Source organism: Schistocerca americana, chromosome 3 (assembly GCF_021461395.2).
Source record: "Schistocerca americana isolate TAMUIC-IGC-003095 chromosome 3, iqSchAmer2.1, whole genome shotgun sequence".
Classification (NCBI taxonomy): domain Eukaryota; kingdom Metazoa; phylum Arthropoda; class Insecta; order Orthoptera; family Acrididae; genus Schistocerca; species Schistocerca americana.
In genome coordinates, this window is record NC_060121.1 from 530,814,682 (window position 1) to 530,841,694 (window position 27,013).

The window sequence follows — 27,013 nt, forward strand, 5'->3', positions numbered from 1 at the left end:
AAACAAAATGCTGAATTCAGTCTTCTGAAATTGTTTCATCACAGAAGATCATGTTAGGGTGGTGCATATTGGGTATTCTGTTTGCTATGGGTTTATTTTGCGTATTGGGTATTCTGTTTGCTATGGGTTTATTTATTGATTGTTATTTTTTATTTGTAGTTCACTGTTGCTATTTGAGTTTACGTATTGTCATTTTGTCTCTTGGAAATAGTGAGTGGAGCTGTTGACATTAGAAAATGAAGTACCAAGTGGAGAAATCACAACATTTCCAACACAGTCTTTTGTTTGAATTCAATAGAGGGTTGACAGCAACATAGGCAGCCAGCTGTGTATGGGGATAATGCCATTTGATAGAACATGGCAAGATTTTCTCATTTTAAGGAGGATTGTTTTGACATTAGTGTCTCTCCATATTCAGGAAGCTTTCAGGGTTTGATGAAGATCATTTAAATGCATTAATACAGAATGATCCCCATCATTGTACTCAAGAACTGACAAATGTGATGAACCATGTTCATCCCACAATCATGCGACATTTGCATACAATGGGTTCTGTTCAAAAATCAGGAGTGTGCTGTAAGTTAAATTCACAAAATTCAGTTGGTGGTTATGTATGCAGATCTGCATGGTTATCATCAGTTGGCTCTGAACAACACTGACCATTACTGTCCTGAATCATTACTGTTGACAAGAAATTGTGTCTTTATCATAATATATGGAAAAGAAAGGAATAGTTTAGCCCAAGCAGCAACTCCCCATACAAGGGGCTGCATGCATCCACAAAATCTAACATTTATTGTTAACAAATGAGACATCTTGCAGATGAAATCCAATAACAGCCAGGAAGACTGAGTGAAGTGATGATACTCCACAATAATGCCTGGCATTCTGCTGGTTTGACAAAAAACACTATACAGGAGTTGGGCTGAGGAGTCATTCTGCACCTACCTTATCCACCTAATCTTGTGCCGTCAGATTTTCACCTTTTCTACTCTCTGTCAAACAGTCTTCAAGGAACTTCTGTCTTGGATGTAAATGCACTCTGAACATGACTTTATCTCAAAACTGCATGATTTCTACAGTCATGGAATCGAAAAGTTACCCCAGCTTTGGCAGACTGATGTAAATAGTGAAGGAGAATATGTCAAACAATGGAAAATCCAGGATGGAATAATAGCACTGTTACGAAAAAGACAGATTGCTACTCACAAGAAATGGAGATACTGAGCTGCAGACAGAGACAACAAAAAGCCTGTTAAACAAGTAAGCCAGTGTACAAGACCCTAACCATTCAAGGATTGGTAAGTTTTACATTTTCGACAGAGAAAGTGTATTTTCACAAAGAAAAAAGCATTTTTTTAACTGAGAAATCTGGGAATTTTCTTTCCTTGTCTGTGTACACATCCTATATTACCCACAACCTACTGTCCTACATAAAAGATACCAACCATTTCCTCCACCGACTTTCCACAATTCCTGTTGCTTTACCACATCATGCCCCACTCGTCACTATTGACGGCACCTCCGTTTACACTAATGTTCCTAACACCCATGGCCTTGCCACTGTTTAACACTATCTTTCCCAATGCCCAACAGATTGCAAACCTACAAGCTCTTCCCTGGTCACCAGGACCAACTATATCCACACCCACAAGTACTTCTCTGTTGAAGTAATCATTTACGAACAAATCTGGGATACAAAAGTGGGCATCCTCATTGACTATCCTATGCAAGCCTGTGCATGGAACATCTAGAGGAATCCTTTCCTAACCACCCAGAATCCCAAACCTCTCATCTGGTTCAGATTCGTTGGTGACATCTTTGTGATCCAGATCAAGGGCAAAGACACTCTTTCCACAGTCCTCCAGAACCTCAACATCGCCTCCATTCACTTCACATGGTCCTCGTCATCCCAACAAGCCACTTTCCTCGATGTTGACTTACATCTCACAGGTGACTACATCAGTACCTCCAGCCACCAGGAGTACCTCCAATTTGACAGCTGCCACCCATGTCTCTTCCATATACCCTAGCCACTTGTGGCTATTGCATCTGTATTGATGAGAAGTTACTTTTGAAATATACCAAAGGCCTCACCGGGGCCTTCACAGACAGAAATTACCCACCCAACCTTGTACAGAACTAGATCTCCCATGCCTTATTTTTCCAGTCAGCCACCACCTCCCAAAGTCTCACCATTTGGCTGGGATTTCAACTACTATTTGTCGTGCCTGGAAATGAGGAAGGCTGTACCCACAGTCTTTCTCATGCCTCCCACATCAGTATTTTGTTACCCACCGAAACTGCACAATATCTTCCTTCATACCTAGTCAACCCCTGCTCCTAACCCCTTGCCTCATGGCACCTGTAATAGACCTTGACACATGATCTGTTCCACACATCCTCCCATCGCCAAGTACTCCAGTCTGGTCAAGAGCATCACGTATCCCATCAAAAGCAGTCATTTGAACAACAAGCTAAAACTGCAAGCACTGTCCTGTGTTCTATTTTTGCATGAACACCAACAAGGTTGTTGGTAAGGCGGGTACCAGGTTGAGATTCATTGGGAGAGTGCTTAGAAAATGTAGTCCATCAACAAAGGAGGTGGCTTACAAAACACTCGTTCGACCTATGCTTGAGTATTGCTCATCAGTGTGGGATCCGTACCAGGTCGGGTTGACGGAGGAGATAGAGAAGATCCAAAGAAGAGCGGCGCGTTTCGTCACAGGGTTATTTGGTAACCGTGATAGCGTTACGGAGATGTTTAATAAACTCAAGTGGCAGACTCTGCAAGAGAGGCGCTCTGCATCGCGGTGTAGCTTGCTCGCCAGGTTTCGAGAGGGTGCGTTTCTGGATGAGGTATCGAATATATTGCTTCCCCCTACTTATACTTCCCGAGGAGATCACGAATGTAAAATTAGAGAGATTAGAGCGCGCACGGAGGCTTTCAGACAGTCGTTCTTCCCGCGAACCATACGCGACTGGAACAGGAAAGGGAGGTAATGACAGTGGCACGTAAAGTGCCCTCCGCCACACACCGTTGGGTGGCTTGCGGAGTATCAATGTAGATGTAGATGTAGAAGCTGTCTGTCTGCATGAGTGGCCACTGACAAAATGTGGCCAAGAAACAGCTGGACCACAAAGTTTCTGAGAATGTTGCTCAACACAATGTTCTTCACTTCAATGATTGCTTCACAGCCTGTGTGATATGGAACCTTTGTACCAACACCAGATTTTCTGAATTTCACAGGTGGAAACTGTCCCTGCAATATATCCTATGTTTCTATACCCTCCTGGCCTCAACCTTCGTTAGTCAGTGTCCTTCAACCACATGTCCCCTTCCCTCTGACCACTACGCAGCCTTCTGTTCCACCAACACACCCACAGTCGTTTTACTTCTCTCCTTTTTGGCTCCCCCCACCCTCCTCCTAATCTCCCTACTGCACCTGGCTGCCCTAAGCTCTCCCCTGTATGGCCCCACAAGCAATACTTTACCATCCGCCACCCCTTCCCTGCTATCACTCCCCATCCCCAATACCAATCCCAGCCTCCTCCGTACCCCCACCGGCCAGACTGTGTCTCCCATCATGAACTGTAGCTCACAGTCTTGCCTTGGCAGACAGTGGTCATGTGAGTGTGAGTTGTGTTTGAGTGAAAGTGTGTGTGTGTGTGTGTGTGTGTGTGTGTGTATTTTTTCTAATTCAGATGCTTGGCTGAAAGCTTACTTGTTTAGCAGTCTTTTTGTTGTGTCTCTCTGTGACTCAACCTCTTCTCCACTATTTGGTGAGGAGCTATGTATCCTTTTAATAATATTGAAGGAGAATATATTGTTGTTGACTAGAGTATCTGTTATGTGCATCTGAAGTGTTTATTAAACTGACGGAAAAGTGCTATGAACGTGTGCACCAACCTAATAATATGGCCCTCCTTTCAATCATTGTATGAACATTTAAAGGGCCATATTGAGATAAATGATCTTGGAATCGAAAAGCAACTGAAATCCCATGGTAGTGGAGAGACAACTGTTCCAGATGAGAAACCTGTGAGATTCTGTACAGATTATGTGAAAGAACTTGCCACATACTAACAGTAGTTTTCATAGGTGCTGGTGCAATGAATGACACCTAGCGACTGAAAAAAAGTGCAGGCATTCCCATTTTCAAGAAGTGTCATACGACAGATAGACTTAATTATAGGCCTGTACCACTGACATCAGTATGTTGTAGAATTATGTAACATGTGTTACACTCAAGTATTGTGATGTTTTTGGAGAAGAAAAATCTCCTCCATGTAAATCAACATCAATTCTGCAAACAGAAATTTTGCAAAATGCAGATTTCTCAGTTTCTCCATGAGATCCACAGTGCTGTAGACATCAGTGCTCAGGTTGATGTCAGAGGTTGATGCCATGTTCTTAGACTACAGGAAGGCATTTGACACTCCCCTGCACTGCTGTGTAATGAGTATCAGACCAAACTTGACTGATTCAAGACCTTCTTGCAGATAGAACTCATCATGTTGATCTTAATGGAAAAATATTGACAGGTAATATCAGGAGAAACCCAAAGAAGTATGATAGGGCCATTACTGTGTATTATACACAAGGTGTGATCAAAAAGTAACAGGAACATTTGTTTTTCGTAAAGGATCTTTATTTATTCGTCAACATCAACTTTGTCCCCTTCAGATACAACACACTTGTGCCAGTGCATTTTCAAATCTTGAAAGCACTTCTGGAACACACTTTTCAGTAAGGTGTTCTGCTTCTTTGGCATTTCTGTTTTTTATCTCCAGTGGTCACAAAATCGCATCTTTTCATGGTTCCCTTCAGCCTCAAGAATACAAAGAAGTTGCAGGGGGCCATGTCCGGTGAATAGGGTGGCTGAGGCAACATAATGGTTTTGTTTTTTGCCAAAAAATTACAAGCAAGCATTGAGATGTGAGCGGGAGGATTATAGTGGCACAGTTTTCACAAGCGGTTGTGCCACAGTGCTAGTTGTTTTTTTTTTGGATTGCTTCACGCACATGGCACATAACTTCCAGATGATATTCCTTATTGACTGTTTGACCATAAGGAAGGAACTCATAATGCACTATTCCACTGTAACTGAAGAAATACAGTGAGCAGAACCTGTGTGTTTAATCAGTGTGTCGAATTTTTTTCAGTTTTGCCTGTTCAGGCAGTTTGTGTTGAGACAATGGGGCCTTGATTTTGATGTCATACCTGTACACCCACATTTCCTCACCTGTTATAATCTTCTTTAGAAGTTCTGGATTGTTGTCGACTTCATTCAGTAATTCAAGACTGATATCTTTATGATGTCAGTTTTGACCAAAATTCAACTAATTCAAAAGGAACTTTGCTGTGCAAACTATCCGAAAAAATTCCTTGGTATGAGCCAAAGGATATTCCAACATCATCAGCAGCCTCTCTGATGGTGATTCGGTGATTTTACAGAAACATTTTCTTTACTTCTTTCACATTGTTGTCAGTAATTGATGTGCTAGGATGTCCAGAGGGGGCATTGTCATCAATGTTTTCTCAACACTGTTTGAAAAATTTATACCATTCATAAGCTCTTGTCTTACCCATAGTAGATTCACCAAAAGGCCACAGACAACTTTCAGAATTCACTGCTCCAATTTTTCAATTAGAGAAGCAAAATTTAATGCAAATTCTTGTCCTTCTGCTCCATTCCCCCTTTGCCCTCTGTCCACCACCTCCTCCTCCTCTGCCCTCTGTCCTCCTCCTCCTCTGCCCTCTGTCCACCTCCTCCTCCTCTGCCCTCTGCCCACCTCCTGCTCCTCTGCCCTCTGCCCACCTCCTGCTCCTCTGCCCTCTGCCCACCTCCTGCTCCTCTGCCCTCTGCCCACCTCCTGCTCCTCTGCCCTATGCCCACCTCCTGCTCCTCTGCCCTCTGCCCACCTCCTGCTCCTCTGCCCTCTGCCACCTCCTGCTCCTCTGCCCTCTGCCCACCTCCTCCCATGCTCCTCTGCCCTCTGTCCGTCTCCTGCCCTGCTCCTCTGCCCTCTGTCCGTCTCCTCCCCTGCTCCTCTGCCCTCTGTCCGTCTCCTCCCCTGCTCCTCTGCCCTCTGCCCGTCTCCTCCCCTGCCCTCCGCCCTCTGCCCGTCTCCTCCCCTGCCCTCCGCCCTCTGCCCGTCTCCTGCCTGTCTCCTCCTCTGCCCGTCTCCTCCCCCGCCCCCCGCCCGTCTCCTCCGCCGCCCCCCACCCCTCCCCCCTCTCTGTCCATTTTCTCCTCTTCCCTCCCTCTCCTTGTCCATTTTCTCCTCTTCCCTCCCTCTCCCTGTCCATTTTCTGCTCTTCCCTCCCTCTCCCTGTCCATTTTCTGCTCTTCCCTCCCTCTCCCTGTCCATTTTCTCCTCTTCCCTTTCTCTGTTTTCCCCCCTCCCTCCCCCTGCTCTCTGTCCATCTCCTCCCCCCTCACATTCATGTCCATATCCTCTTTCCCCTTCTGTCTGTCAATCTCTTGCCCTTCTCTCTCCACATTATCAACCCCACAATAGTATGAGTTTGCAGGTTTGTATTCCCACAGTATTTCTTTACGGATGGTAATATGTGTACCAAGTTCGGTTGAAATTGATCATGGAGTTTTTTACCTTTAGCACTGCCCACATAAGTACGTGTGACCTATATTTCACTTACATTTAATATATTTCATGTGTGTTTGTACACCTATTTCACCTCTATCTCTAGTGAATTTAGTTCTATAGTTTCATTTGCATCTAGCTCGATGTTGATGACGTCATAGCTCCTGAACTAAGCCTCGTGCAATGATGTAATTGTGCAAGTACATTCAGTTGTATATGTGAATACTCTCTACAAAATGTGTCATGAATACAGTTAGTAGTAAAGAAGTAATCAATTAAAATGATATGCCTGATGCAACAGTTTTTAGTTCATGAACAGTGGAAATATAGTAAGCAATAAAGTTTATTCCTTTCATCACTTCGTTGTGATTGACAGTGAGAATAATTTTCAAAAAGGCTCGAAATTATGTGTAAGTTGGTTGCAAGTCGCTAAGTGCGCTCATTCTCAAATAATGGATGAATAAAGTCTGGGTATTCACTCATTGTGAGCTACACTTCTTTTTCACCCCCAACCCTATCCTTTTCATATGTAGGTGGTTCTTATGCCCACAGAGATTATTTCCAGACAGTGAGAGATTTACATACCAAGTTTGGTTGAAATTGGTCCATTGGTTTAAGAGTTGTGGTACATACCTATAAAGATACATATATACGTACATAGATTTTTATAGTATGTTTGGATTTAGTAGATAATGTCAGAAGCTCCAGTCTGTTAATAGGCAGTACAAGAGAGTATCACTGTCAGAAGACTTTAGTCATTTCCAAATGTAACATATTGCGCATACAAAGGAGAGGGAAACTACCAGTGGAAAAATGCTCTTATCAGAGCACAAAAAAGGTGAATATGCTTCTGCTTAAAAGACTTACTGGAAAGTGGGATACTAGCTCAAAAATATACGCACTCTTGGTAACATGCAACTGACCTCACTGCCTCACCCTCTCATAACTGTAACTCATTCATTCCCCCTAGTCCATCCCTGTAAGTTGCTCATACCCATCCACTGCCACTTGCCCATTCTCATTCACTCATTCTGCTGAACTCAATGTCATTGTCTCTTTGTGTACCTCTAAATGTGACTGTCTCCTGTCTTAACGCCTAGTCTCCTTCATACTATCTTTCTGCTACTGTCTCCTGTCATTCTCTCTCTCTCTCTCTCTCTCTCTCTCTCTCTCTCTCTCTCTCTCTCTCTCTCTCTCTCTCAGTATTTATTACTTCCATCTCATTCCCACTACCACTGTCTCTTTCTCTCACAGCATAGAAAAGTGAGAATATGATGACATGCAAAAAAATGTAGGAATATGTTTAAAGGTGATGATGAAGGTAGAATGAAGCAGATGGTACCCCACTTTTCAGTCAGTCTATTAAACAGGAGCATATCCACCTTTTTGTGCTCCAATAGGAGCATTTTTATCTGGCTCCCTTCTTTTCCCTGCAACAGCAGGGCGTGTCACTCAAATGAAAATAACTTTACGGATAAGTAAAATTTTGGTGGTTTACTTACATGAAATTAGGATAATGCAAAACTAATTTTACACCTCAGACTGGATTTTATGTGCACAAAAATTTTGCGTGTACTTCAGTACCACAATGTGGGTTTCCCAGAACACTTTTGATGATACTTTGAATCCTTTTATCTCTGAAAGGATAAAGATATCAAGAAAATTTTCAAGGTTATTCGAGATCCCAATTGTAGGAATATCGTGAAAATTACAGCCATTTGCTGTGCCTAACCACCTTGGAATACACATTTTGGTTTTCTTACCCAAAACCAATGTTTTTGGTGTGGTTCTCAGTTTTTGAAAATGGGGAGATAGCACTTTTAGCTAAATGCCAAGACAATATGCAGCACTTTGCTGTGGTTAGATATCTGCTCCAGATGGCAGAAAAATGGCGAAAAACACTTTTTATGGGTTTTCTCAGGAATCACCCGTGAACTAAATGGCGCCTCCATAAGCCCCTTAAGACACGCCGTAGTTCACACCCAGCGCAAAAAGAGTCAACTGATTTACTCCATTTGTCTAAGCTGGAGGAAATGTGTAATATTCAAACTTCCATGCTGTACTGTAGGATAGTTACAGTAAGACAGTCCTTCTTTTGGGTACACAAATGGTCCCTACTTCAAAAGTTATCCAAAGCACTTGACCCTATCTTTCTATCACCAGTAGAACCTGAGGTATGAGCCACAGGAAAATCCTGTTTTTATGCGTAGTGTTTTGGAACATGTAGATAGCACACGCTATTGCATGTGTACCAACTACTGTTCAACTACATCATTGATGTCAAATTACTGGAGACAATACCTACCATAATAAGTCTAGGAGTAACCATCCAGGCGACCTCAAGTGGAATGACCACATAAGACAGAAAGTATAAAAAGCAGATGCTGGATCGAGATTCATAAGAAATATCTAAAGGAAAGGTAATTCATCCAGGAAAAAAGTACTTAAAAACATTTGTTGAACCAATTTTAGTGTTGCCCTTCACTCTGGTACCTATATCAGATAGAAATAATAGAAGAGATGGAGAAGATCCATTGAAGATCAGTGCCTTTTGTGCCAGGTCATTTGATCGATGCAAGAGGGTTGCAGGGATGGTGCATAAACTGTAGTGGCAGATGCCACAAGAGAGGCTGTCTGCATCACAGAGAGATTTACTATTGAAATTTTGAGAGAGCGCTTTCCAGGAAGAGTTGGACATGATATTACTTCCTGCCACATACATCTTTTGAAATGACTGCAATGAGAAAATTTGAGAAACTAGAGCTAATATAGAGCTTTACTCATTCTTCTTGCATGCCATTTGTGAATAGAAGAGGGGATCAGATAATGGTACTAGAAGTACCTACCACCGCACAGCGTCATGTGGCTTGCTTGAGTATTGATGATATTTGTGTATTGATGATATTTGTGTATTCCGCCTGCTCATGATACTGTGGGCATGTTGATGCATAGACATCGGTAATTTAATGGAATGTATTTTTTTTAAACTCTTTCTATTACATCTGAGATCCTTTCAATATTTGTAGCATTGTTTGTAATTTTCTCTTTTACAATATAGCTTAAACATGAATTTACCAACCTATTCTTTTCCGCTGTAGTAAAGCATCTGTCATGAGTTTAAATGTTTGACTTTTAGTTTCATTCCGTGTGACATCTTTTAATTTCTGTTCCAACTCCACTATCCTGTCTTTTGGTAGTGAAGTTCTGCAATTTCATTGTCCCGAAATAAAGAGTAATAGGAGCAATTATTATCTTTTTATGCAAACTCGTGCAGCATGGCATGGTCACAGAAATAGCTTAGCATTTTACATGTCGGAAAGCCATTTCGTGGTTCCTGACTCCTCTATTCCAAATATTCTTGTATCTACACCTACATACATACTCCACAATCCACTGTATGGTGCGTGGCACAGGGTACAACATACTGCTACTAGGAATTTCCTTACCTGTTCCACTCGCAAACAGAGCAAGAGGAAAAATCAACTGTCTATATGCCTCTGTATGAGCTCTAATTTCTCGTATCTTACCTTCATGGTCCTTAGACGAAGTGTGTGTTCTCAGCAGTAGAATCATTCAGCAGTCAGCTTCAGATGTTGGTTCTCTAAATGTTCTCAGTAGTGTTCCTCAAAAAGAATGTTCCTTTCCCTCCTAGGATTCCCATTTACGTTTCTGAAGCATCTCCATAAAACTTGCCTGTTGTTTGAACCTACCAGTTACAATCAAGCAGCCTGCCTCTGAACTGCTTTGATGTCTTCCTTTCATCTGACCTGATGCAGATTCCAAACACTGGAGCAGTACTCAGGAATGGGTCACTCTTTATGCCATCTCCTTATTAGATGAGCTACACTTTCCCAGAATTCTCCTCCCCCCCAAAAAAAAAAAAAAAAAAAATCGAGCATTCACCATCCCAACTATGAGCCAGAAGCTTTGCAATATTATGCCTAGATATTTAACTGATGAAAAAAATGAAGTGATCATATGGCATTTCAACCAAAACATTACTATTGCTGTGTTTGAACGTCACAGGATTGTTTTTCCAAGTAAACCATATTAACTTTTCTTAGGGAAAAAAAAGCAAGCTGCCGTTCACCACACCAACTAGACATTGTCTCTAAGTCATCTTGTATCCCCCTCAGTCACTCAAGGAGGACACCTTCCCGTACGCCACAGCTTCTTCAGCAAACAGCCATAAATACCTCTGTGTCATGTGGCACTCCTGATGGTATCGATGTCTCTGATGACACTTGCTCTCGAGGGCAAGCCTTCAAGCCATTCACATATCTGGGAATGTATTCCATATGTTCAGACCTTCGTGAACAGTCTGCAACGGGACACCATGTCAGTTGTTTACTGGATGTCTAGGAATAGACAAAGCTTAGGGAAGGCTTTTTACAATGTTGTCTGGAATACTCTCAAATTCTAAAGGTGGCAGGGGCAAAATACAGGGTGTGGAAGGCTATTTACAATTTATACAGAAATCAGATGACAGTTATAAGAGTCGAGGATTATGAAAGGGAAGCAGTGGTTGACAAGCGAGTGAGACACGGTTGTACCCTATCCCCATTGTTATTCAATCTGTATATTGAGCAAGCTGTAAAGGGAACAAAAAGAAAAATTTGGAGTGAGAATTACAGTCCAGGGAGAAGAAATAAAAACTTTGAGGTTTGCCGATGACATTGTAATTCTGTCAGAGACAGCAAAGGACTTGTAAGAGCAATTGAACGGAATGGACAGTATGTTGAAAGAAGGATATAAGATGAACATAAACAAAAGCAAAATGAGGATAATGGAATGTAGTTTAATTAAATCAGGTGATGCTGAGGGAATCAGATTAGGAAAAGAGACACTTAAAACAGTAAATGAATTTTGCTACTTGGAAAGCAAAAATAACTGACGATGGTCAAAGTAGGGAGGATATAAAATGTAGACTGGCAGTGAGAAGAAAAGTGTTCTTGAAGAAGAGAAATTTGATAACATCAAGTATAGAGTTAAATGTCAGGAAGTCGTTTCAGAAAGTATTCGTATGGGCTGTAGCCATGTATGGAAGTGAAACAGGAATGGTAAACAGTTGAGACAAGAAGAGAATAGAAGCTTTTGAAACACGGTGCTACAGAGGATTGCTGAAGATTTGATGGGTAAATCACGTAACTAATGAGGTGGTACTGAACAGAATAGGTTGTGGTACAACCTGACTAAAGAAGGGGTCAGTTGATAGAACACATTCTGAGGCATCAATTGATCACCAGTTTCATACTGGAGGAAAGCTTGGAAGGTAAAAACTGAAGAGGGAGACCAGTAGATGAATACAGTAAACCGATTCAGGAGGATGTAGGTTGCAGTAGTTACACAGAAATGAAGAGGCTTGCACAGGATAGAGTAGCATAGAGAGCTGTATCAAACCAGTCTTAGGACTGAAGACCACGACAACAACAGAAATATGGAATCTGGTTGTTGCCCTCAATCCATGGTTTATAGGATATCATCTCAGAAAAGGGCAAGCTGAGTTTCACACGAGTGATGCTTTCTAAATCTGTGCTGATTTGTGGACAAAAACATTTCTTTCTCAAGGAAATTTATTTTATTCATACTCAGAATGTTCTCAAGTACTTTGCAGCAAACTGAGGTTAAGGATATTGGTCTGTTATTATGGGGTCCGTTGTACCTTTCTTATGCACAAGATTCACTTTCACTTTTTTCCAGTTGCTTGGGACTGGGCCGTAGGTGACACATTCATGATAAATAGAACCTAATTAAGGGGCACATGCTGCAGAGCACTCTGTATAAAATCAAATTGGGGTTTCATCTGGACTAGGCAACTTATTTGTTTTAGACCCTCTCAACTGCTTCTCTGCACCACATGTGCCAGTTTCTATGTCCTCCATGTGGGAGTCTGGGTGACAGTCAGATGGTATCTTTGTATGATCCTCCTGCATGAATGATGTCTTAAATGTAAAATTTAAAACTTCAGTTTTCCTTTTGCCGTCTTCTATTGCCATTTCAGACTGGTCAGTGGGTGATTGGGTACCAGCCTTTGATCTGCTCAGGACTTTATGTTAGCCAGATTTTCCTTGGTTTCTGATCAAGATCTTTTCCTAAGATATGATGGTGGAAATTGTTGTATGCTTTGTGAGTTGATCTTCCTATGGATGCACAAATTTTTACTAACTTCTGTGCATCAACATTTGCGCATTGTTTTTTGTAACTTAAATACTCTCTTATCCTTCTTGATGGATTTATTAATTTTAGTAACTGTTGTTGCTATGATATAATTATCACTAATCCCTGTTCTATACTAACACTGTTGTTGAGGTTAGGCCTGTTTGTAGTTACAAGGTCTGAAATATTTCTATTGCATTAGGCTGTTGAACTAGTTGTTCAAAACAGTTTCTGGAAAACACGTTCAAAAGTGCTTCACGAACCCTTCTCTCCATATCATGTGCAGTGAGTCCATAGATATCTGTCCATACTCAGTAGATTAATGGCTTCTCCAACTAGTACTGCATGATCTTGGTATTTCCACACTACTGATAGTGGACTTCCCTCGAATGATTGTACAAGTGTTGCAGGGAAGTCAGGTGGGCAGTGAAACATCCATTAACTAACTTGAGTTCACCTAATCCTGCTACTTGTGTCAGGATAATCAGTTTTGATATCAATAGACACAATATTTTTTTGACAGAATTGAACACTCTCCCTCCTATGGAATTGGGTCTGTCTTCTTGATATACTTTCCATGCGTCACTAAATATTTTGAAGCTTTCTACTTTGGGTTTCAGCCAGCTCTTGGCTGCGAGAATAATTTTAGTCTGACAACTTTGCTAAAGGGCAGTAGGTTCAGGTGCTATATTACAAATACTTCGTCATTTTACTGTTAAAATTTTGACACTCAAAGGTATGTCCACTTTGTAAGAGACCTGATTTCACACTCTAAATCAACAGACGAGCATTCATCAGGGGCCCTCAAACTACAACCTAGACTAAAAAAAACTCACATGTGCTACCTGAGTAGCTGCTTCATCTTTGCAGTCTACCCCTGATCTATTGAGGATAGCCCTACAATTCCTTACGCCAAAGCACAGTCTATAAATCATAGGCAAGACAATCACAAAATTGACAGAAGCTTTGGTTGAGACCCACCCAATCAGTGTGACCCACCAAAACAGCTCCAAACCAAAGGTCCCCAGTCAATTCCAGAAACAATGCTGCAAGTTGTGTGCTCTGCTTGCACCCCACACGCAAGGCCAACAATCTAAACCACTTGTGCTAGCTGCCCAAACGAACAAGAGGATGGCCTCAGAGCTCAAGTGACAGACATCATTGATGTCAACGTGAGCCACAACTTCCAGAAGATCGCACCCTGCATGCTTGATAGCTACAGGCAGGGCCTCCTCCGCATATTGGATGGAGCTCATCAGCTGACATACTGAGTTCTCATTGGCTTTCTTTCCAGCCCAGAATGCTATTTCTGTAATGGTCTCCATAACGTACCTTACATTGGACCTCCCAATCCTTAGTAAACCCATCCACCCCACCATGTGCCTGCTTGGATCCTGCTGAAGGAGCAGCCTGTCCACTCACAGAGTGAATTAGCTTGACCACAAGACCAGCCTCCACATTGACTTCACACCCCAAGTGACACAAATGTGTTAGAATCCGCAAGTCAGCCTGTGGTGAGCACAGATCCCAATGATGGGTACACTGCAAGTTACCTTGGCAGTAGAGCGTGTGGGAGAAATAATCAACACCTAACATGTCCTATGTGATGCCCCAGATGCTCTACAGCACTACACCCAGAGGCAGCAACCATGCAGGTGGCTAAGCATAGCCAAAAATATCTTCAGGTGAAATGCAGCCAGCACGTTCTGTGTCTGCACCTAGCACCCACATGCACTATGTATTTCCTGCCAGGGGTAAGTTCAGCCAAAATTTTTTCGGAGCACATAAGTGTTCCAAAAGGTTAGATTAAATACAGTTGTCAGTGGTATCTTTATTGCTGTTAGAAATAGTTTATCTTGTAGTGACACTGAAGTAGATAGTTCCAGTAAGTAAGTATGATTAAAGGTTGTACATGACAAACAGAATAAATTATTAATTAGTTCTTTCACTGACCTCCTGACTGTGATGATACAACTGCTGAACAGTTCACAGCAAACTTGACTCTTATCAAAAATAGGTACCCCACTCTCACAATTATAGTTGGTGGTAACTTCAATGTGCTCTTAATTTGTTGGCGAAAATACGTATTCGAAGCTGATGGTAAGTATGAAACATCGTCAGAAATTGTACTAAATGCTTTCTCCAAAACTTATTTTGAACAATTAGTACAGGAGCCCACACGAAGTGTAAATGATTGCAAAAACATATTTTACCTCTTGGCAATAAATAATTCTGAGGAAATAGGGAGCATCATGATGGATACAGGGATTAGTGACCACAAGATCTTTGTAGTGAGACCAAACACCACAATATCTAAATCCACTAAAAGTAAGTGCAAAATATATCTGTTTAAAAAAGCAGACAAAAATTCATCTGACTGCTTCCTAAGAGATAACCCCCACTTATTCCCAACTAACTATGTAAGTGTAGATGAGATGTGGCTTCAATTCAAAGAAATAGTATTTGAGGAAGTTGAAAGATATATAACAAATAAATTAATAAAATATGGTGCTAATCCCCCATGGCACATAAAAACAGGTCAAAACAGTTACTGAAGCTCAAAACTTAGTGTGTACTTCAGTGCAAGGTGCTTTTAATAGCTTCCATAATGAAACTGTTTGTCAAAATCTATCAGAGAATCCAAAGAGATTCAGTCATGTGTAGAGCACACCAGAAGTAAGAAACAATCAATACCTTCACTGCGCAATACCAGTGGTAATAGTGCTGATGACAGTGCCATTAAAGCAAAGTTTTTGAATTCAATTTTCCAAAATTCCTTCACCCAAGAAGATGAAGTAAATATCCAGAATTCAAATCAACAACTACTGCCAACATGATTAACTTAGAAGTAGTAGTCTCAGTGTAGGAAGCAGCTTAGAGTAGTTAATAAAACTAAGGCTTCCAGTTCAATTAGCATACCAGTAAGATTTATTTCAGAATATGCTGATACAAAAGCCCTATACTTAGCGAAATTACAGACAAATATTACTGATTTGATTTGTAGTAGGATTTTAGAACATTATTAATTACCTCAAAGGTGACAAATGGTCTATTGACACACAGTCAGCATGGATTCAGAGAATATCATTCTTGTGAAACACAACTAGTTCTTTATTCACATAAAATAGTGAGTGCTGTCGACAGGGGATCTCAAATTGAATCCATATTTCTAGGTTTCCAGAAGACTTTCGACAAAGTTCCTTACGAGACTTCTAATCAGATTGTGTGCCTATGAAGTAACACTTCAGTTGTGTGAGTAGCCCTGTGATTTCCTCTCGGAAAGATCACTGTACGTAGTAATCGATGGAAAGTCATTGAGTAATACTGAATTGATATTCAGCATTCCCCAAGGAGGAATGTAATTCCAGATAAATGAAGCAAAATGAAATCGGCTACCAAATCAATCAAGCAGAAACACTCATAACTACAACATAAGCAACATAAAACAATGTAAATACACACACCCAATACAATGAAAACAGTACACTATTTCATGTAGTATTACTGTTTTACAACCAGAGAGAGTAAGAGCAAGAGATTTTAACAGACTATTTGTCTGATGCAGTGGAACAGGCAACACTCTTTATGGATCACTTTATGGGGAACAAATATGAAAAGGATGTTCAAACCACTCCTTCTCTACAGACAGTACGTAGGGCCACAGTCTGTTACCTTCATTACCATTGCAACAGGCACTGAATGACTGCTAAATGACAATATTGAGTTACATGTGAATGCCCTGCTAGAATGTTATCAGGAGTTGAACAGGTTTTAATGACACTAGGCACTGAGACACAGAAGCATTCGGGCCTGGGGTGAATCTGCTTTGAGCACAGCTCTTATAACTTCAGCACTGTTTCTTTTTGCTCGTGTCCAATTTTATTGCCTTTAATTGTATGGCAGAAGTAGCTTGATTGTTTTATTTGAAACTGAAACGCAAAAATGTGGGAGTCAAGGAATGTGACCTCATAACTGTAATGCCTGTTAAAGGCTATTCTTCCCACATAGTTCGCAGTTGAAGTTGTCAAGTATCACACACACATCAGTCACAGTACTCAGCAAGAAATTTGAATCTTTGTATATTAAGATTGTATCCAAATTTGTAATAAAAGGGCTTTAGGTTTCAAAAACAATGAATAACATACCTGTTATAGCATGTGATCAGGAATTAATCCGTAAAGGGCTGGGAAAATCTGGAAGATAATAAAATAGAGGGAGTTAGTAAAAAAGGGATAAAATGTTTTTAAGAAGCATAGTTCTGTTATGTAATGTCTCTAAGAAGTTTCAAAAAGTTACGAAAAAACTTTAGCACTTAATAAATCATTGAAATAGTATATCACAGTTTTGCATCAGTATACTGTATTCTTAAAAATGATTTTTTTTATGTATTAATGCATGGTTTTTTTAAGTCAGCAAGAAGTAGAAATGTAACATTTGAACAATATTGGCAAGACGAGTTTCATTGAAGACACTATCATGGCCGTTGGCTGCAAGTGTGAACAAACAAGAACTTAGACTGCCCAAGAGGAGAGGAGCAGTTGGGGGAATAAACCCAGCCTTCCTCTCACAGGGCTGCCACCCTACATCAGAGTTTTGTACATTTGCAGAACCGAAACTGACACATGGTCATAGGGATTGCTGATCCTTTCTGGCATCATTGACATCACATTCATACCTTGTGACAGACCAGGGCTAGTGTCTTCGCATTTTTCAAAGTTGAAAAGAAAACAATAAGCAGTGTAAAACACACAGCAAAATGAAGTACACAAAGCATTTAGTGGCACAGTTGTTTGTTTGAGGTTGCCAGTGGTAGCTCAGGTCCAATCTCTGTAGGTCTCTTACACAGCCATAATTCAAAACACTCATCACCTAAAACCATCATGTTATGCTGTCCATATAATAATGTATGTGAAAACTGTGGCTGATTTATCACAGAGAGTAAAACCTAATTGTAGACTGGCAAGTAGATTCTTTCAGAAGTGAGTGTTTGTTATAAAGAACAGCTCTCAATCTTCTGTAACATGTTTGCCAGTGACTGCAAGCCCTGACTGTGTAGTAGGTATATTTTAAATTAGTTCTCTCTTGTACTAACATCACTCCTTTGACCTACTGTCCAATAAAATATGTGGATTATAATTTAAAAATTTGTTTGTATTTTTTAATCTGTTTATAACAGATATTTTTGTTTTTGCAGAAACTGGATGCAGATGTTGAATTTGAATCCCAGAAGGATTTCTCATTCTTGAAAATAGCATGGAAGTCATCAAAGAATTTGAATAACATATTCTGCCAAGTAATTGAGATATTCAGCTTAGTTCGTGTGAGACTGACAGCTGCAGAAGAGCAGACTAAAATTATGGCCGAGCTGATAGATCCTCAGAATGCTAATACCAATAATGTCAGCAATGTTGATGGATGCTTGACATGATAATATTCAAAGTGACTCACTTTATTTTGTGTTTGTTGTGAGTTTTCTAGACTCCAGTTGGTAACAAAATGTTTATGACAGTAACTGAATGTATCATGTAGAAAAAGAAAGATTTTCCGTGGTAGCAGGTATAGACGAAAATAGCACTAAACAGAAAGTGCTGATGAAAGAAGTACTGTAGCTTGTCTCTTGAGTTACACTTTATTTTTGGTTCATGTCTTTATGATATAGAAAAGATAATACCTACTTCGTGCTGTCACATGCTTAGAAGATAAAATGTGCAAATCAGATACTTTTTTCATTGTTGTCTGTCTGTCATTTGACATTTGATTTTTATAATGGATATAGAAATATTTTATGAAATCTAACGTTGCATTACATAAATAATATGTATAACATCATCACACTGTTTGGAACTGCTGTAGTTATACTGAATATATTGATCTTTTAACAGTCAGTAATCATCTTATGCACCTCTTCAATTTGTTTCAGATATGACTAGAAAACTGAATTTTGTTTCAAGTTAAGGTTTTAGGTGGTTGGTCTACTGTAATGATGGAAATTTCTCTCATTTGAGTCTCAAATGTAGTGAGAAGAGATTTTCTATATACAAGTTATGCCTTTTCAGAGTTGTTGCTATCAAGAGTTTAAAAATATACGGAGAGAGTGTAAGTTTATCACCATGTGACTGAACAGACTGTTATACACCACAAGGTAGAAAGATGTAGTGCAATTTTCTCCATTACTGAATTGGCCTCTCAGCACATGCAGAGTGTAGTAAACTTTGCTGCTGCCAAAGGTAACTGAATGAGTGGCAGAAGAATGTGTAGAAAGTCAGTAATGTTTCAACAACTGCAATTTTTCTACTGATGTTGAGGAAGATACAAATAAGTTTCGAAAGCATGAGCAAAAACAGTAAATGGACAAAGACTGCACATTAACAATTTTTATTAACATATGCTGTTGTGAAAAATTTTGTGATTACACCATTTTGTATCTTGGTCCCTTGTATTTGTGCTGTGATTTATCTCAGTATGTTTTATTTGTATTATTTCAGTATGTTTTATTTGTATTATTTGCTTGCAGTTTTTTACCATATTTATCTTTATTTTATATCTTTTGTTTAAAAGCTGTTGTTATATGCTTCCTCTCAATTTGTCTAGGGTTATGTAGAAGTGTGTGGATGTATCCATAGTAATGTAGACATACTGTAAGGAGTAGGCATCTGAAATTGCCTACATTATCTTCAAAGTTATTACATATTATTTAGTGTGAATGCAGGCTTTCTTGGTGTATTTCATGTATGAAATCTTGGATTATCAGCTGAGTTGTGGCACTGTGTCGTCGCAACATTTTGATGAGTTTTCTACCTTGTTGAGACGTTGCAATAACACATCATCATGATTTGACTGTTGATTTCATTAATATTGTTTAGTAATTCCATAAAGTTGTATTTATTTGGAGGCCGTTCATGAATTAAGTTGTTTCCATCATCTCAAAGATGGAAGTTTCCAGTGTTCAACCTTAGGTGTCCTCCAAGTGATCACACTGTGTAATATTAGAAACATAAGATGCCTAACTTGCTTCACCAGGTCTAAAGTGATATTCTGGGTACTTTTGATTCATCATTAAAGAAACCATACAGAAAGCAATTCCCCCATTGGGAAATCTAGCAAGTTGGGTGGCTACATACAGCAATATTGTTTGTGGAAATTGTGTGACCAATTTGTTGAACGGGCAGATGTAGTGCACATACTATTTGACATTCATATGACGACATGGACAGGACCCATCTTGGAAAATGAGCTCTCTACCACTAGTTGTGACAGCAACTAGCATGTCCAAGTGTGTGTGTGTGTGTGTGTGTGTGTGTGTGTGTGTGTGTGTGTTTTCAGTGATAATTCTCTTGGCCAAGAAAAATAAATTTCACATCTAATTTAGAAATGGACAAAACACTTTTACTTCTGGACATTGTTTTATCTCAGTGACAAAGTGCAGTTATTGCAGACTTATTTGCATACTTTATCAGATGAAGAAATATTCTTCATGATTCCCAGTTCAAAGTTGTGACATAATTTTGCTTATTTGTACCCTGGCTGTGGTTTATGCCACCATGGTTGTTCTTTTTCCTGTTATATCTGTCTACATGCAGATGATATACCAGGTTAAGGTTTTTTGTCATTTTTTTAGCAACTTCTGCTGCAAATAATACTAACTCTTTGAAAACTAAAGTATCTTTGCAGGTGCTTTCTTTAACAATACAGATACTCCATCCCTCCTACAGGCCACATTGTTTAGTAGGGCAACTGAAACACTTTCAATGTGTACTTTTGGATTGAAATTTTCCTGAAGAACAAGGCACACATGTCGTAGTCCTCCAACCAGAAGTATTGCGCAAAAAAGGACACAAAGCTCCAGAAATATATTCTCTCAGTTTGGCCTTGTGCTTTACCCTAACATTTTGCCTAATGCATAAATTGGATACTTTTTTGCATCCTGTTATTGTGACACAGTTAATGTATAGTATGGATCTAGGTACAAAGGACTGTTTTTGGTTGCATGGCATGTAATTGTCAGTTTTCATGCGTAAGGATGATCTGTTGATCGACAAAAACTGGTAGTTGTAACAAAGAAATGGCATATAGCAATTGCACCAAATTGTGGTTTTTCAAAAAGATTTAAAATCTGTGATTAATTGCTTCCTTAGAATAAACAGGCAATTTGCCTGTAGCTACAGTAAGATTAATTTTCAATTCTTCAACAACATATATCCAGAAAACAAAGAACATTGTACATAAACATAATTTGAATATACAGATTCAATTTTTGTGTTCAAGAATAAGAATGTATGCCAAACCTTCTCTTTTTTGTTTCGAATGCTCAGTCTTTGGTGAATGTTTTAGTTGTCTTGCAGAAAACCAAAATTCTTTCAGCACACTTCCAGCATTATCTTAACAGTCAGAGTATAAAAAAATAGATAGTATTGTTTTAAATTGCGAGGATTACTGTACAACTCGGTGTTATTTGTTCAACTGGTATAATTGTTTTCATTTTCTTATTTTGCACACGCATAACATTCAAAGTGTCATTTTGGAATACTATCTGGAAATATCAGATTTGTTGTATTTTGTGATCCACAATGTTCCAAAGCCTTACTGCAAGAAATAATTATTACATAGCTGTGTTGTTTGTGATTGGAAGTGCTTCATTTGTACTTGGTTTTGTAGTTAACTACATTTCAGTACAGATAGAAGGTAGAACACTAAGTATTATGTTTTACAGTTACTGTTATTCTCCTGATTCGTAGAAGTAATGTGAATGAAGAAGGAGCAAAAGTGAATTTGAGATATTGCACATCACATATTTGCAAAATCCAGTGCTGTTTTACATGCCTACAATTTACCTGAAAATTTTGTATATATTACATGTGAACCACAGAGATGGCAAATTAGTCAATTCTTATTGTTCTGGTGAACTTAAAGAACAGCCAACAGTGACTGTCATAACAGAACTCATGAACATTCCAAGGAGTACTCATGTTTTTATAAGTGTTTCCCATTTACTTTGTATCAATAAAAGTACAAATAATGACTTAAAATAATCACAAATAGTTAATGACATTGAAAGTGTACGAGTAGCTGAATTTCAGAGGCAGACATACGCTGTTTGTATGAAATCAGGAATCAGCTTTCTTTCTTTTTTCTTTTCTTTTTGCCCCTTCCCTTTGTGTGTGTGTGTGTGTGTGTGTGTGTGTGTGTGTGTGTGTGTGTGTGTGTGTCCACTTCTGATACCAAGCTATACATGTGTCTACTTATGATGTAAACACACACTTATTAATTTATCCCTCTTAAGGCAGGGATTTTCTGTATGACAAAGTAATACTGAAGTATCATTTGAAGCTGTGTATTACATTAAAAACATCAGAAATGCATTTCAAAATTTAGTTACTTTTACAGAAAAGCATATATAAGGTGTGTGAGAGAAGTAATGGAACTAATTTTTTATCTGCTAAAGCTTTTATTTTTTCAAACAACAGTATTTTCCCGTTTAAAACAGCTATATACCAATGGGAGTGTTTTCCAGTCTTGGCAGCAGCACTGAAAGCTTCGACTGGTATGGACTTTAACATGTCGGTTACATTCTGTTGAGTGTTCTCCAGAGAGCCAACATGATGTCTTTTTAAGACTTTTTCAATTTCAGGAGAAGAAAAAGTCACAAGGGCACAGATCAGGTGAATATGAGGTCTGTAGAACAACAGAAATATCTGTTGAGGTAAAAAATTCTGTGATGGAAGTGGCTGTGTAATATGGGACATTGTCGTGATTCAGCATCCACTTGCCTGCAGTGTACGGTCTTACTCAGTTCACCCTTTTGCTGAGCCTTTTGGGGTCATCTTTGTAAAACCCTTGGTTGACAGTTTGTTCTGGAGGAACAAATTCTTTGTGCACAGTAATCCTACTGTCAAAAAAGCACATCAGCATTGTTTTGAGCTTTGATTTGCTGATTCGAGCTTTTTCCTCCCAGGATATGTCTCAGTGTGCCCCTCCTCACTGTGCCGCTTTGTCTCAGGATCATACTAAAAAAAATCCAGCATCTATTACCTGTGATCACATGGCTGAACCATTTATCGTCATTGGCAATCTTATGAAGAAGCTCAATAAACTTGTCTTTGATTGTACTCCTGCTAAGTTGTGAAGTTTGTCGGCATCATTTTCACACGAACCTTTCGCAAGTGCAAAACTTCAGTCAGAATTTGATGAATGGTGAAAATGTTAAAGTTTAACAGGTCACCTGTCATCTTTATTGTTAAATGTTGGTCTGATCTCACAAGAGCATGCACATTTCTGATGTTTGCTTTGGTTTTTGAAGTTGATGGTTTTCCTGAGCGAGATTCATTTTCAACATGTTCTTGGCCTTCCAAAAATGATTTGTGCCAGTGAAAAAACTCGTGCTCTTGATATGAAATGTTCCCCTTAGCCCTGTTACAGCTTTTCAAAGGTGACACTCACAGATTCTCCAAGTTTAAGACAGCCAATGAACCTCTTGATTTTCTACAGCCATTACTTGCATACTGACAGGATATACAGATGCACAGTTTGCTTTACAGATTTGCCACTTTGCCCTGATATAAGTATACATAAGTTCTCCCCTGACTAAAATGTTTCCATCCTAGTTCTCTAGAAAATTAATGGAGAGTCTGCACTGGATGCTTTGGGTGATGTGCAGTAACCAGTTTTTGTCCAAAGCACTGGAAGAGTTCATTTGTTTGTTCTGAAGGGGACTCCGACATTGCCAACTTCCAGCCAGGCAGCTATGTGCAGCAATGACAGAATCAAGCTGCATGCCCCACAAATGGTCTCAAATGATTTTACAGAAACTATTTGGTAAAAAATTTCATTTTTGCATTCCGTATAGCTCTATTTGTCACATTCATGTTCATGTGCCTGTCTTTTTTTATTAATGGTCATAGTTATTGAGATATTTGCGTTTAAGTAAGACAGTGAGTGAAATTTGAAAAAGTTTGTAATGAAAAATAGGGGTTGCTATGATGCTGCATTTGGTGCGTATAACATATTATGTTGCCATGTATCAAATTTAGCTAACATACTGAGTTTTTCTTTTGACTTGGGTGGTGATCTCTGTCTGTCACCAATCGCAAGAAAATTGATCTGAAGTAGCACACTCATTTGTGGTTGCATGTGCCAATAATAAAGCCAGAATGACATATCCACAGCATTCTTCAAATTTAATAAACAATTTGAGATATCAAAATGAGATTTTGGCAAATGATAGCTTTAATCTGTTGATCTTAACTTTTCATCAGTTCCTCACTTAATAAACCATGGTTTCAGAATCCTCCCACAATTATGTCTGCACAACATGTTAGTGAGGTGACAGTTAAGTAATCTCAGCTGTGTTTTGGCAAAAGAAGCAAATGTTAACATGGCAACAAGAGAAATGTAGGTTTTGCTCAAAATTCGCCACTCATGATGCTTCTCTGAATGTTACAAATGGTTAACAAGCCACATGAAAGTAATCACTGCTTTTTGTTGCATTTGAAGTGGAATTATCTGTAAATACTCACTAAAGTAGATGTGACAGTAGATATTTTTGAGTGATCACCATGCAGTGGGGTCTGGAGGGGCTACACTTAATATTTACAAAAATTGTGAGCGTAGACTTCAGTTCAGAATGGCACTTCCCCTCAAGTACTTGGAGTTTCCACTATGGCATCCGCCCTAACCCCCACCACTACTGCTCTCCCCATGTATCCTCTGCCAATTGCTTGTCTATTGGCCACATTATTCTGTGCACGCTCTACTATAGGCTATTAGTCTGAAGTGAAGCTGACTTGCTGTTTTTAATGCTGTTTTACCAGTATTGTGTAGCCTTGGGACGGGCAATCTTTTCCAGTCAACTTTAGTGGTCTGTGTTTCTCAAATACTTCATGTGTATATTAGTATATTAATCCCCCTCCCCCTCTCCCCCCATACCACTCCCACCCGTACCTCTCTCTTAATGAGAGAAAAATCTTCATCTCAAGGCAGAAACAAGCAACCTGTTAGTAGGAAGATGATTCCAATCTTAGTTACATTCTCTGATGATGCACAGCTTGTCAGGAACTTCAGTACATTATCAAAAAATTTATATTTTTGTTTTATCCAACAGCCAACAGCTATATGGAATCACATCATGAAACATCAACAGTTTTAATTTTATTAAATATAATGCAAGTAACATTATTAGACTGCTTTAAGCTTCTCTTGAGTCCAACAATATGTTGAAGTGGTTTCAGGATTTAACCAAATCTGTTGATAAACTTTTGAATACTGAAAGATTCTGTCAGTTGGGCCCGAGCTGCTGGTGTTGGTTGTAATGTGTGCGTGAGGTGTGCTTCCTTGTGTGAATGAATGGTGTGTTTTTCTCTTTTACTGATGAGTGCTGTGGCCCAAAGCTTATTGCGTCTGTCTGCAACTTAATGTGTCATATTTATGGTAAGTAGCAATCTATCTTTCCCTACATGTTAAATACATGTTTTAATTGTCAGCTAATGGGACGTAGAGGCATCCCTTTCTGCAGCAAACTTTTCTTCTGTCATTTCCATCTCAAGTTTCTACTGGAATGTAGAATTTTGAAGACCCTTATGAAAGTCATTATGATGGAATAGCATATAACGATTCTGTTAAAACTGCCAATTTTTCAGGCCTGTGATTAGAAAACATTTTAAAATGACACCCAATAAACATTTTTTCTTTTTTTTTTTAACTATTTTCTTAGATAAATCTCTTAACATTTCTGATATTGAAATACCTGTCAAAAGCAAATATTTTGAGCAGTTTACATGCTGTCCTTACCTTTGCCTTTTTTCCCCTATGGAGGATTTTTTTTCTGATTTTTCTGATTTTTCTGGTTGATGTGTATATTTATAGAGTTTTCCTTCAGTTACGGTGGCAATTTGCTTCTCAGAATTTACTAACCCCCCCCCCCCTGTAAAAAAGTGCACAAAATCACCTAACACCTTGTATCTAACTTCACTGAATAAGAGCTGCTGCAGCTACAATGTTTTCAAGAGTCAAATTATTCTGATCTCGAACTGTTACAGGTTCATCTGGTAGACATCAAGCTAATGATGTGGGTTGCACTGTTAGGAATCCAATTTTGAAAGCCACTTTAACTTTTAATGATGAAAAACTCGGTTTTTGTATTTTTTTAGAGAAATGGATGTTACCAATGAAAATAGTGCAAAACAATGACAATAGAATATCAATTTCATCCTGACCAAGACAAGTCTGCTTGTGATATTCAGCTACTCAGTTTACAGATTTTTCACCGTACAGCAGTGTGACTTCAATTTAATATTGAAGTAAATAATTTTTAAGTGATATGTCGATAAGAGGAAAAATTTTCATAAAATATTTTATTTATTTATGTCAAAGATTTTATGTACAGAATAAAGTGACATTTCAACAAGCAGTACTTTTTAAAATTATATTTAAATAAAAATTAATTGTATCTAATGCAGTTGAATTTACTTGTAATAAAATGAAAATTTAGTACGTCAGTACTTCTCCTCCTCTCTCAATTTAACATTAGGGTAATCTTGTAATGTTATGGCCTTGAAAGACAGGATTTTGTTTAATATAGAGAAATGTTATTTCTGAGGAAACACATGAGCAAGCTATAGAATATAATTTGGAGCTAATATTCCAAACTTGTAATGAACTTTTGGGGTAAATGAACTGATTCTGACAACTCTTTTATGTTATGTGAAGATTTTCTTTCATATCGCTTTGTTGCTACAGAGAGCTACGATACTCATAGCAAATGAAAATAGCTGGATTCAAGACAGTGATCTCACTGAAACATACAATAGTTTCTAAGGCAGATCATAGGTTTCAGTTCCATGTGGTACATATGAACTTACAAGAATATGGATGGGGAGCAGTTGAATTATCATTTAATTGTTAAGTACTACATTAATTTTACCACTAATGCAACTTTTGAATGCTGCCCATTAAATGGTTGCAGTTTATCACATTTGCCAATTATTGGGTACACCGATGTGGATCTTCATGGATTAAACATTTAAATGATACTCATCAATGCCAGTTGGCCTTTCTGTATGTGAAGAGTAGTTCACACCAAAATGGTCCTCCTTGAAATAAGAGAACCATTTTATGACATTTAGACAACACTTGTAAAATTCAAATATGCCAAATACACTATCCAGCTGCAAGAGCAGTAGTAGAATGTTAAACAAAAAAAGAACAAGGGATAAAAACACTCATACAAACTATGTGCTAACAACCCAGATATAAA

General features: G+C 39.0%; 1 protein-coding gene across 1 annotated transcript in view; it reads left to right on the forward strand.

Moving 5' to 3' along the window:
* The window catches only part of LOC124607412 (DIS3-like exonuclease 2), a 198,625-nt gene extending 180,184 nt beyond the window's left edge, over window positions 1-18,441 (forward strand). The window contains exon 15 of the mRNA XM_047139737.1: window positions 17,960-18,441. Coding sequence (XP_046995693.1) covers window positions 17,960-18,193 — 234 coding nt within the window. The 3' untranslated portion in view covers window positions 18,194-18,441. The remainder of the gene's footprint in view (window positions 1-17,959) is intronic.
* The last annotated feature ends 8,572 nt before the right edge of the window (window positions 18,442-27,013 follow it).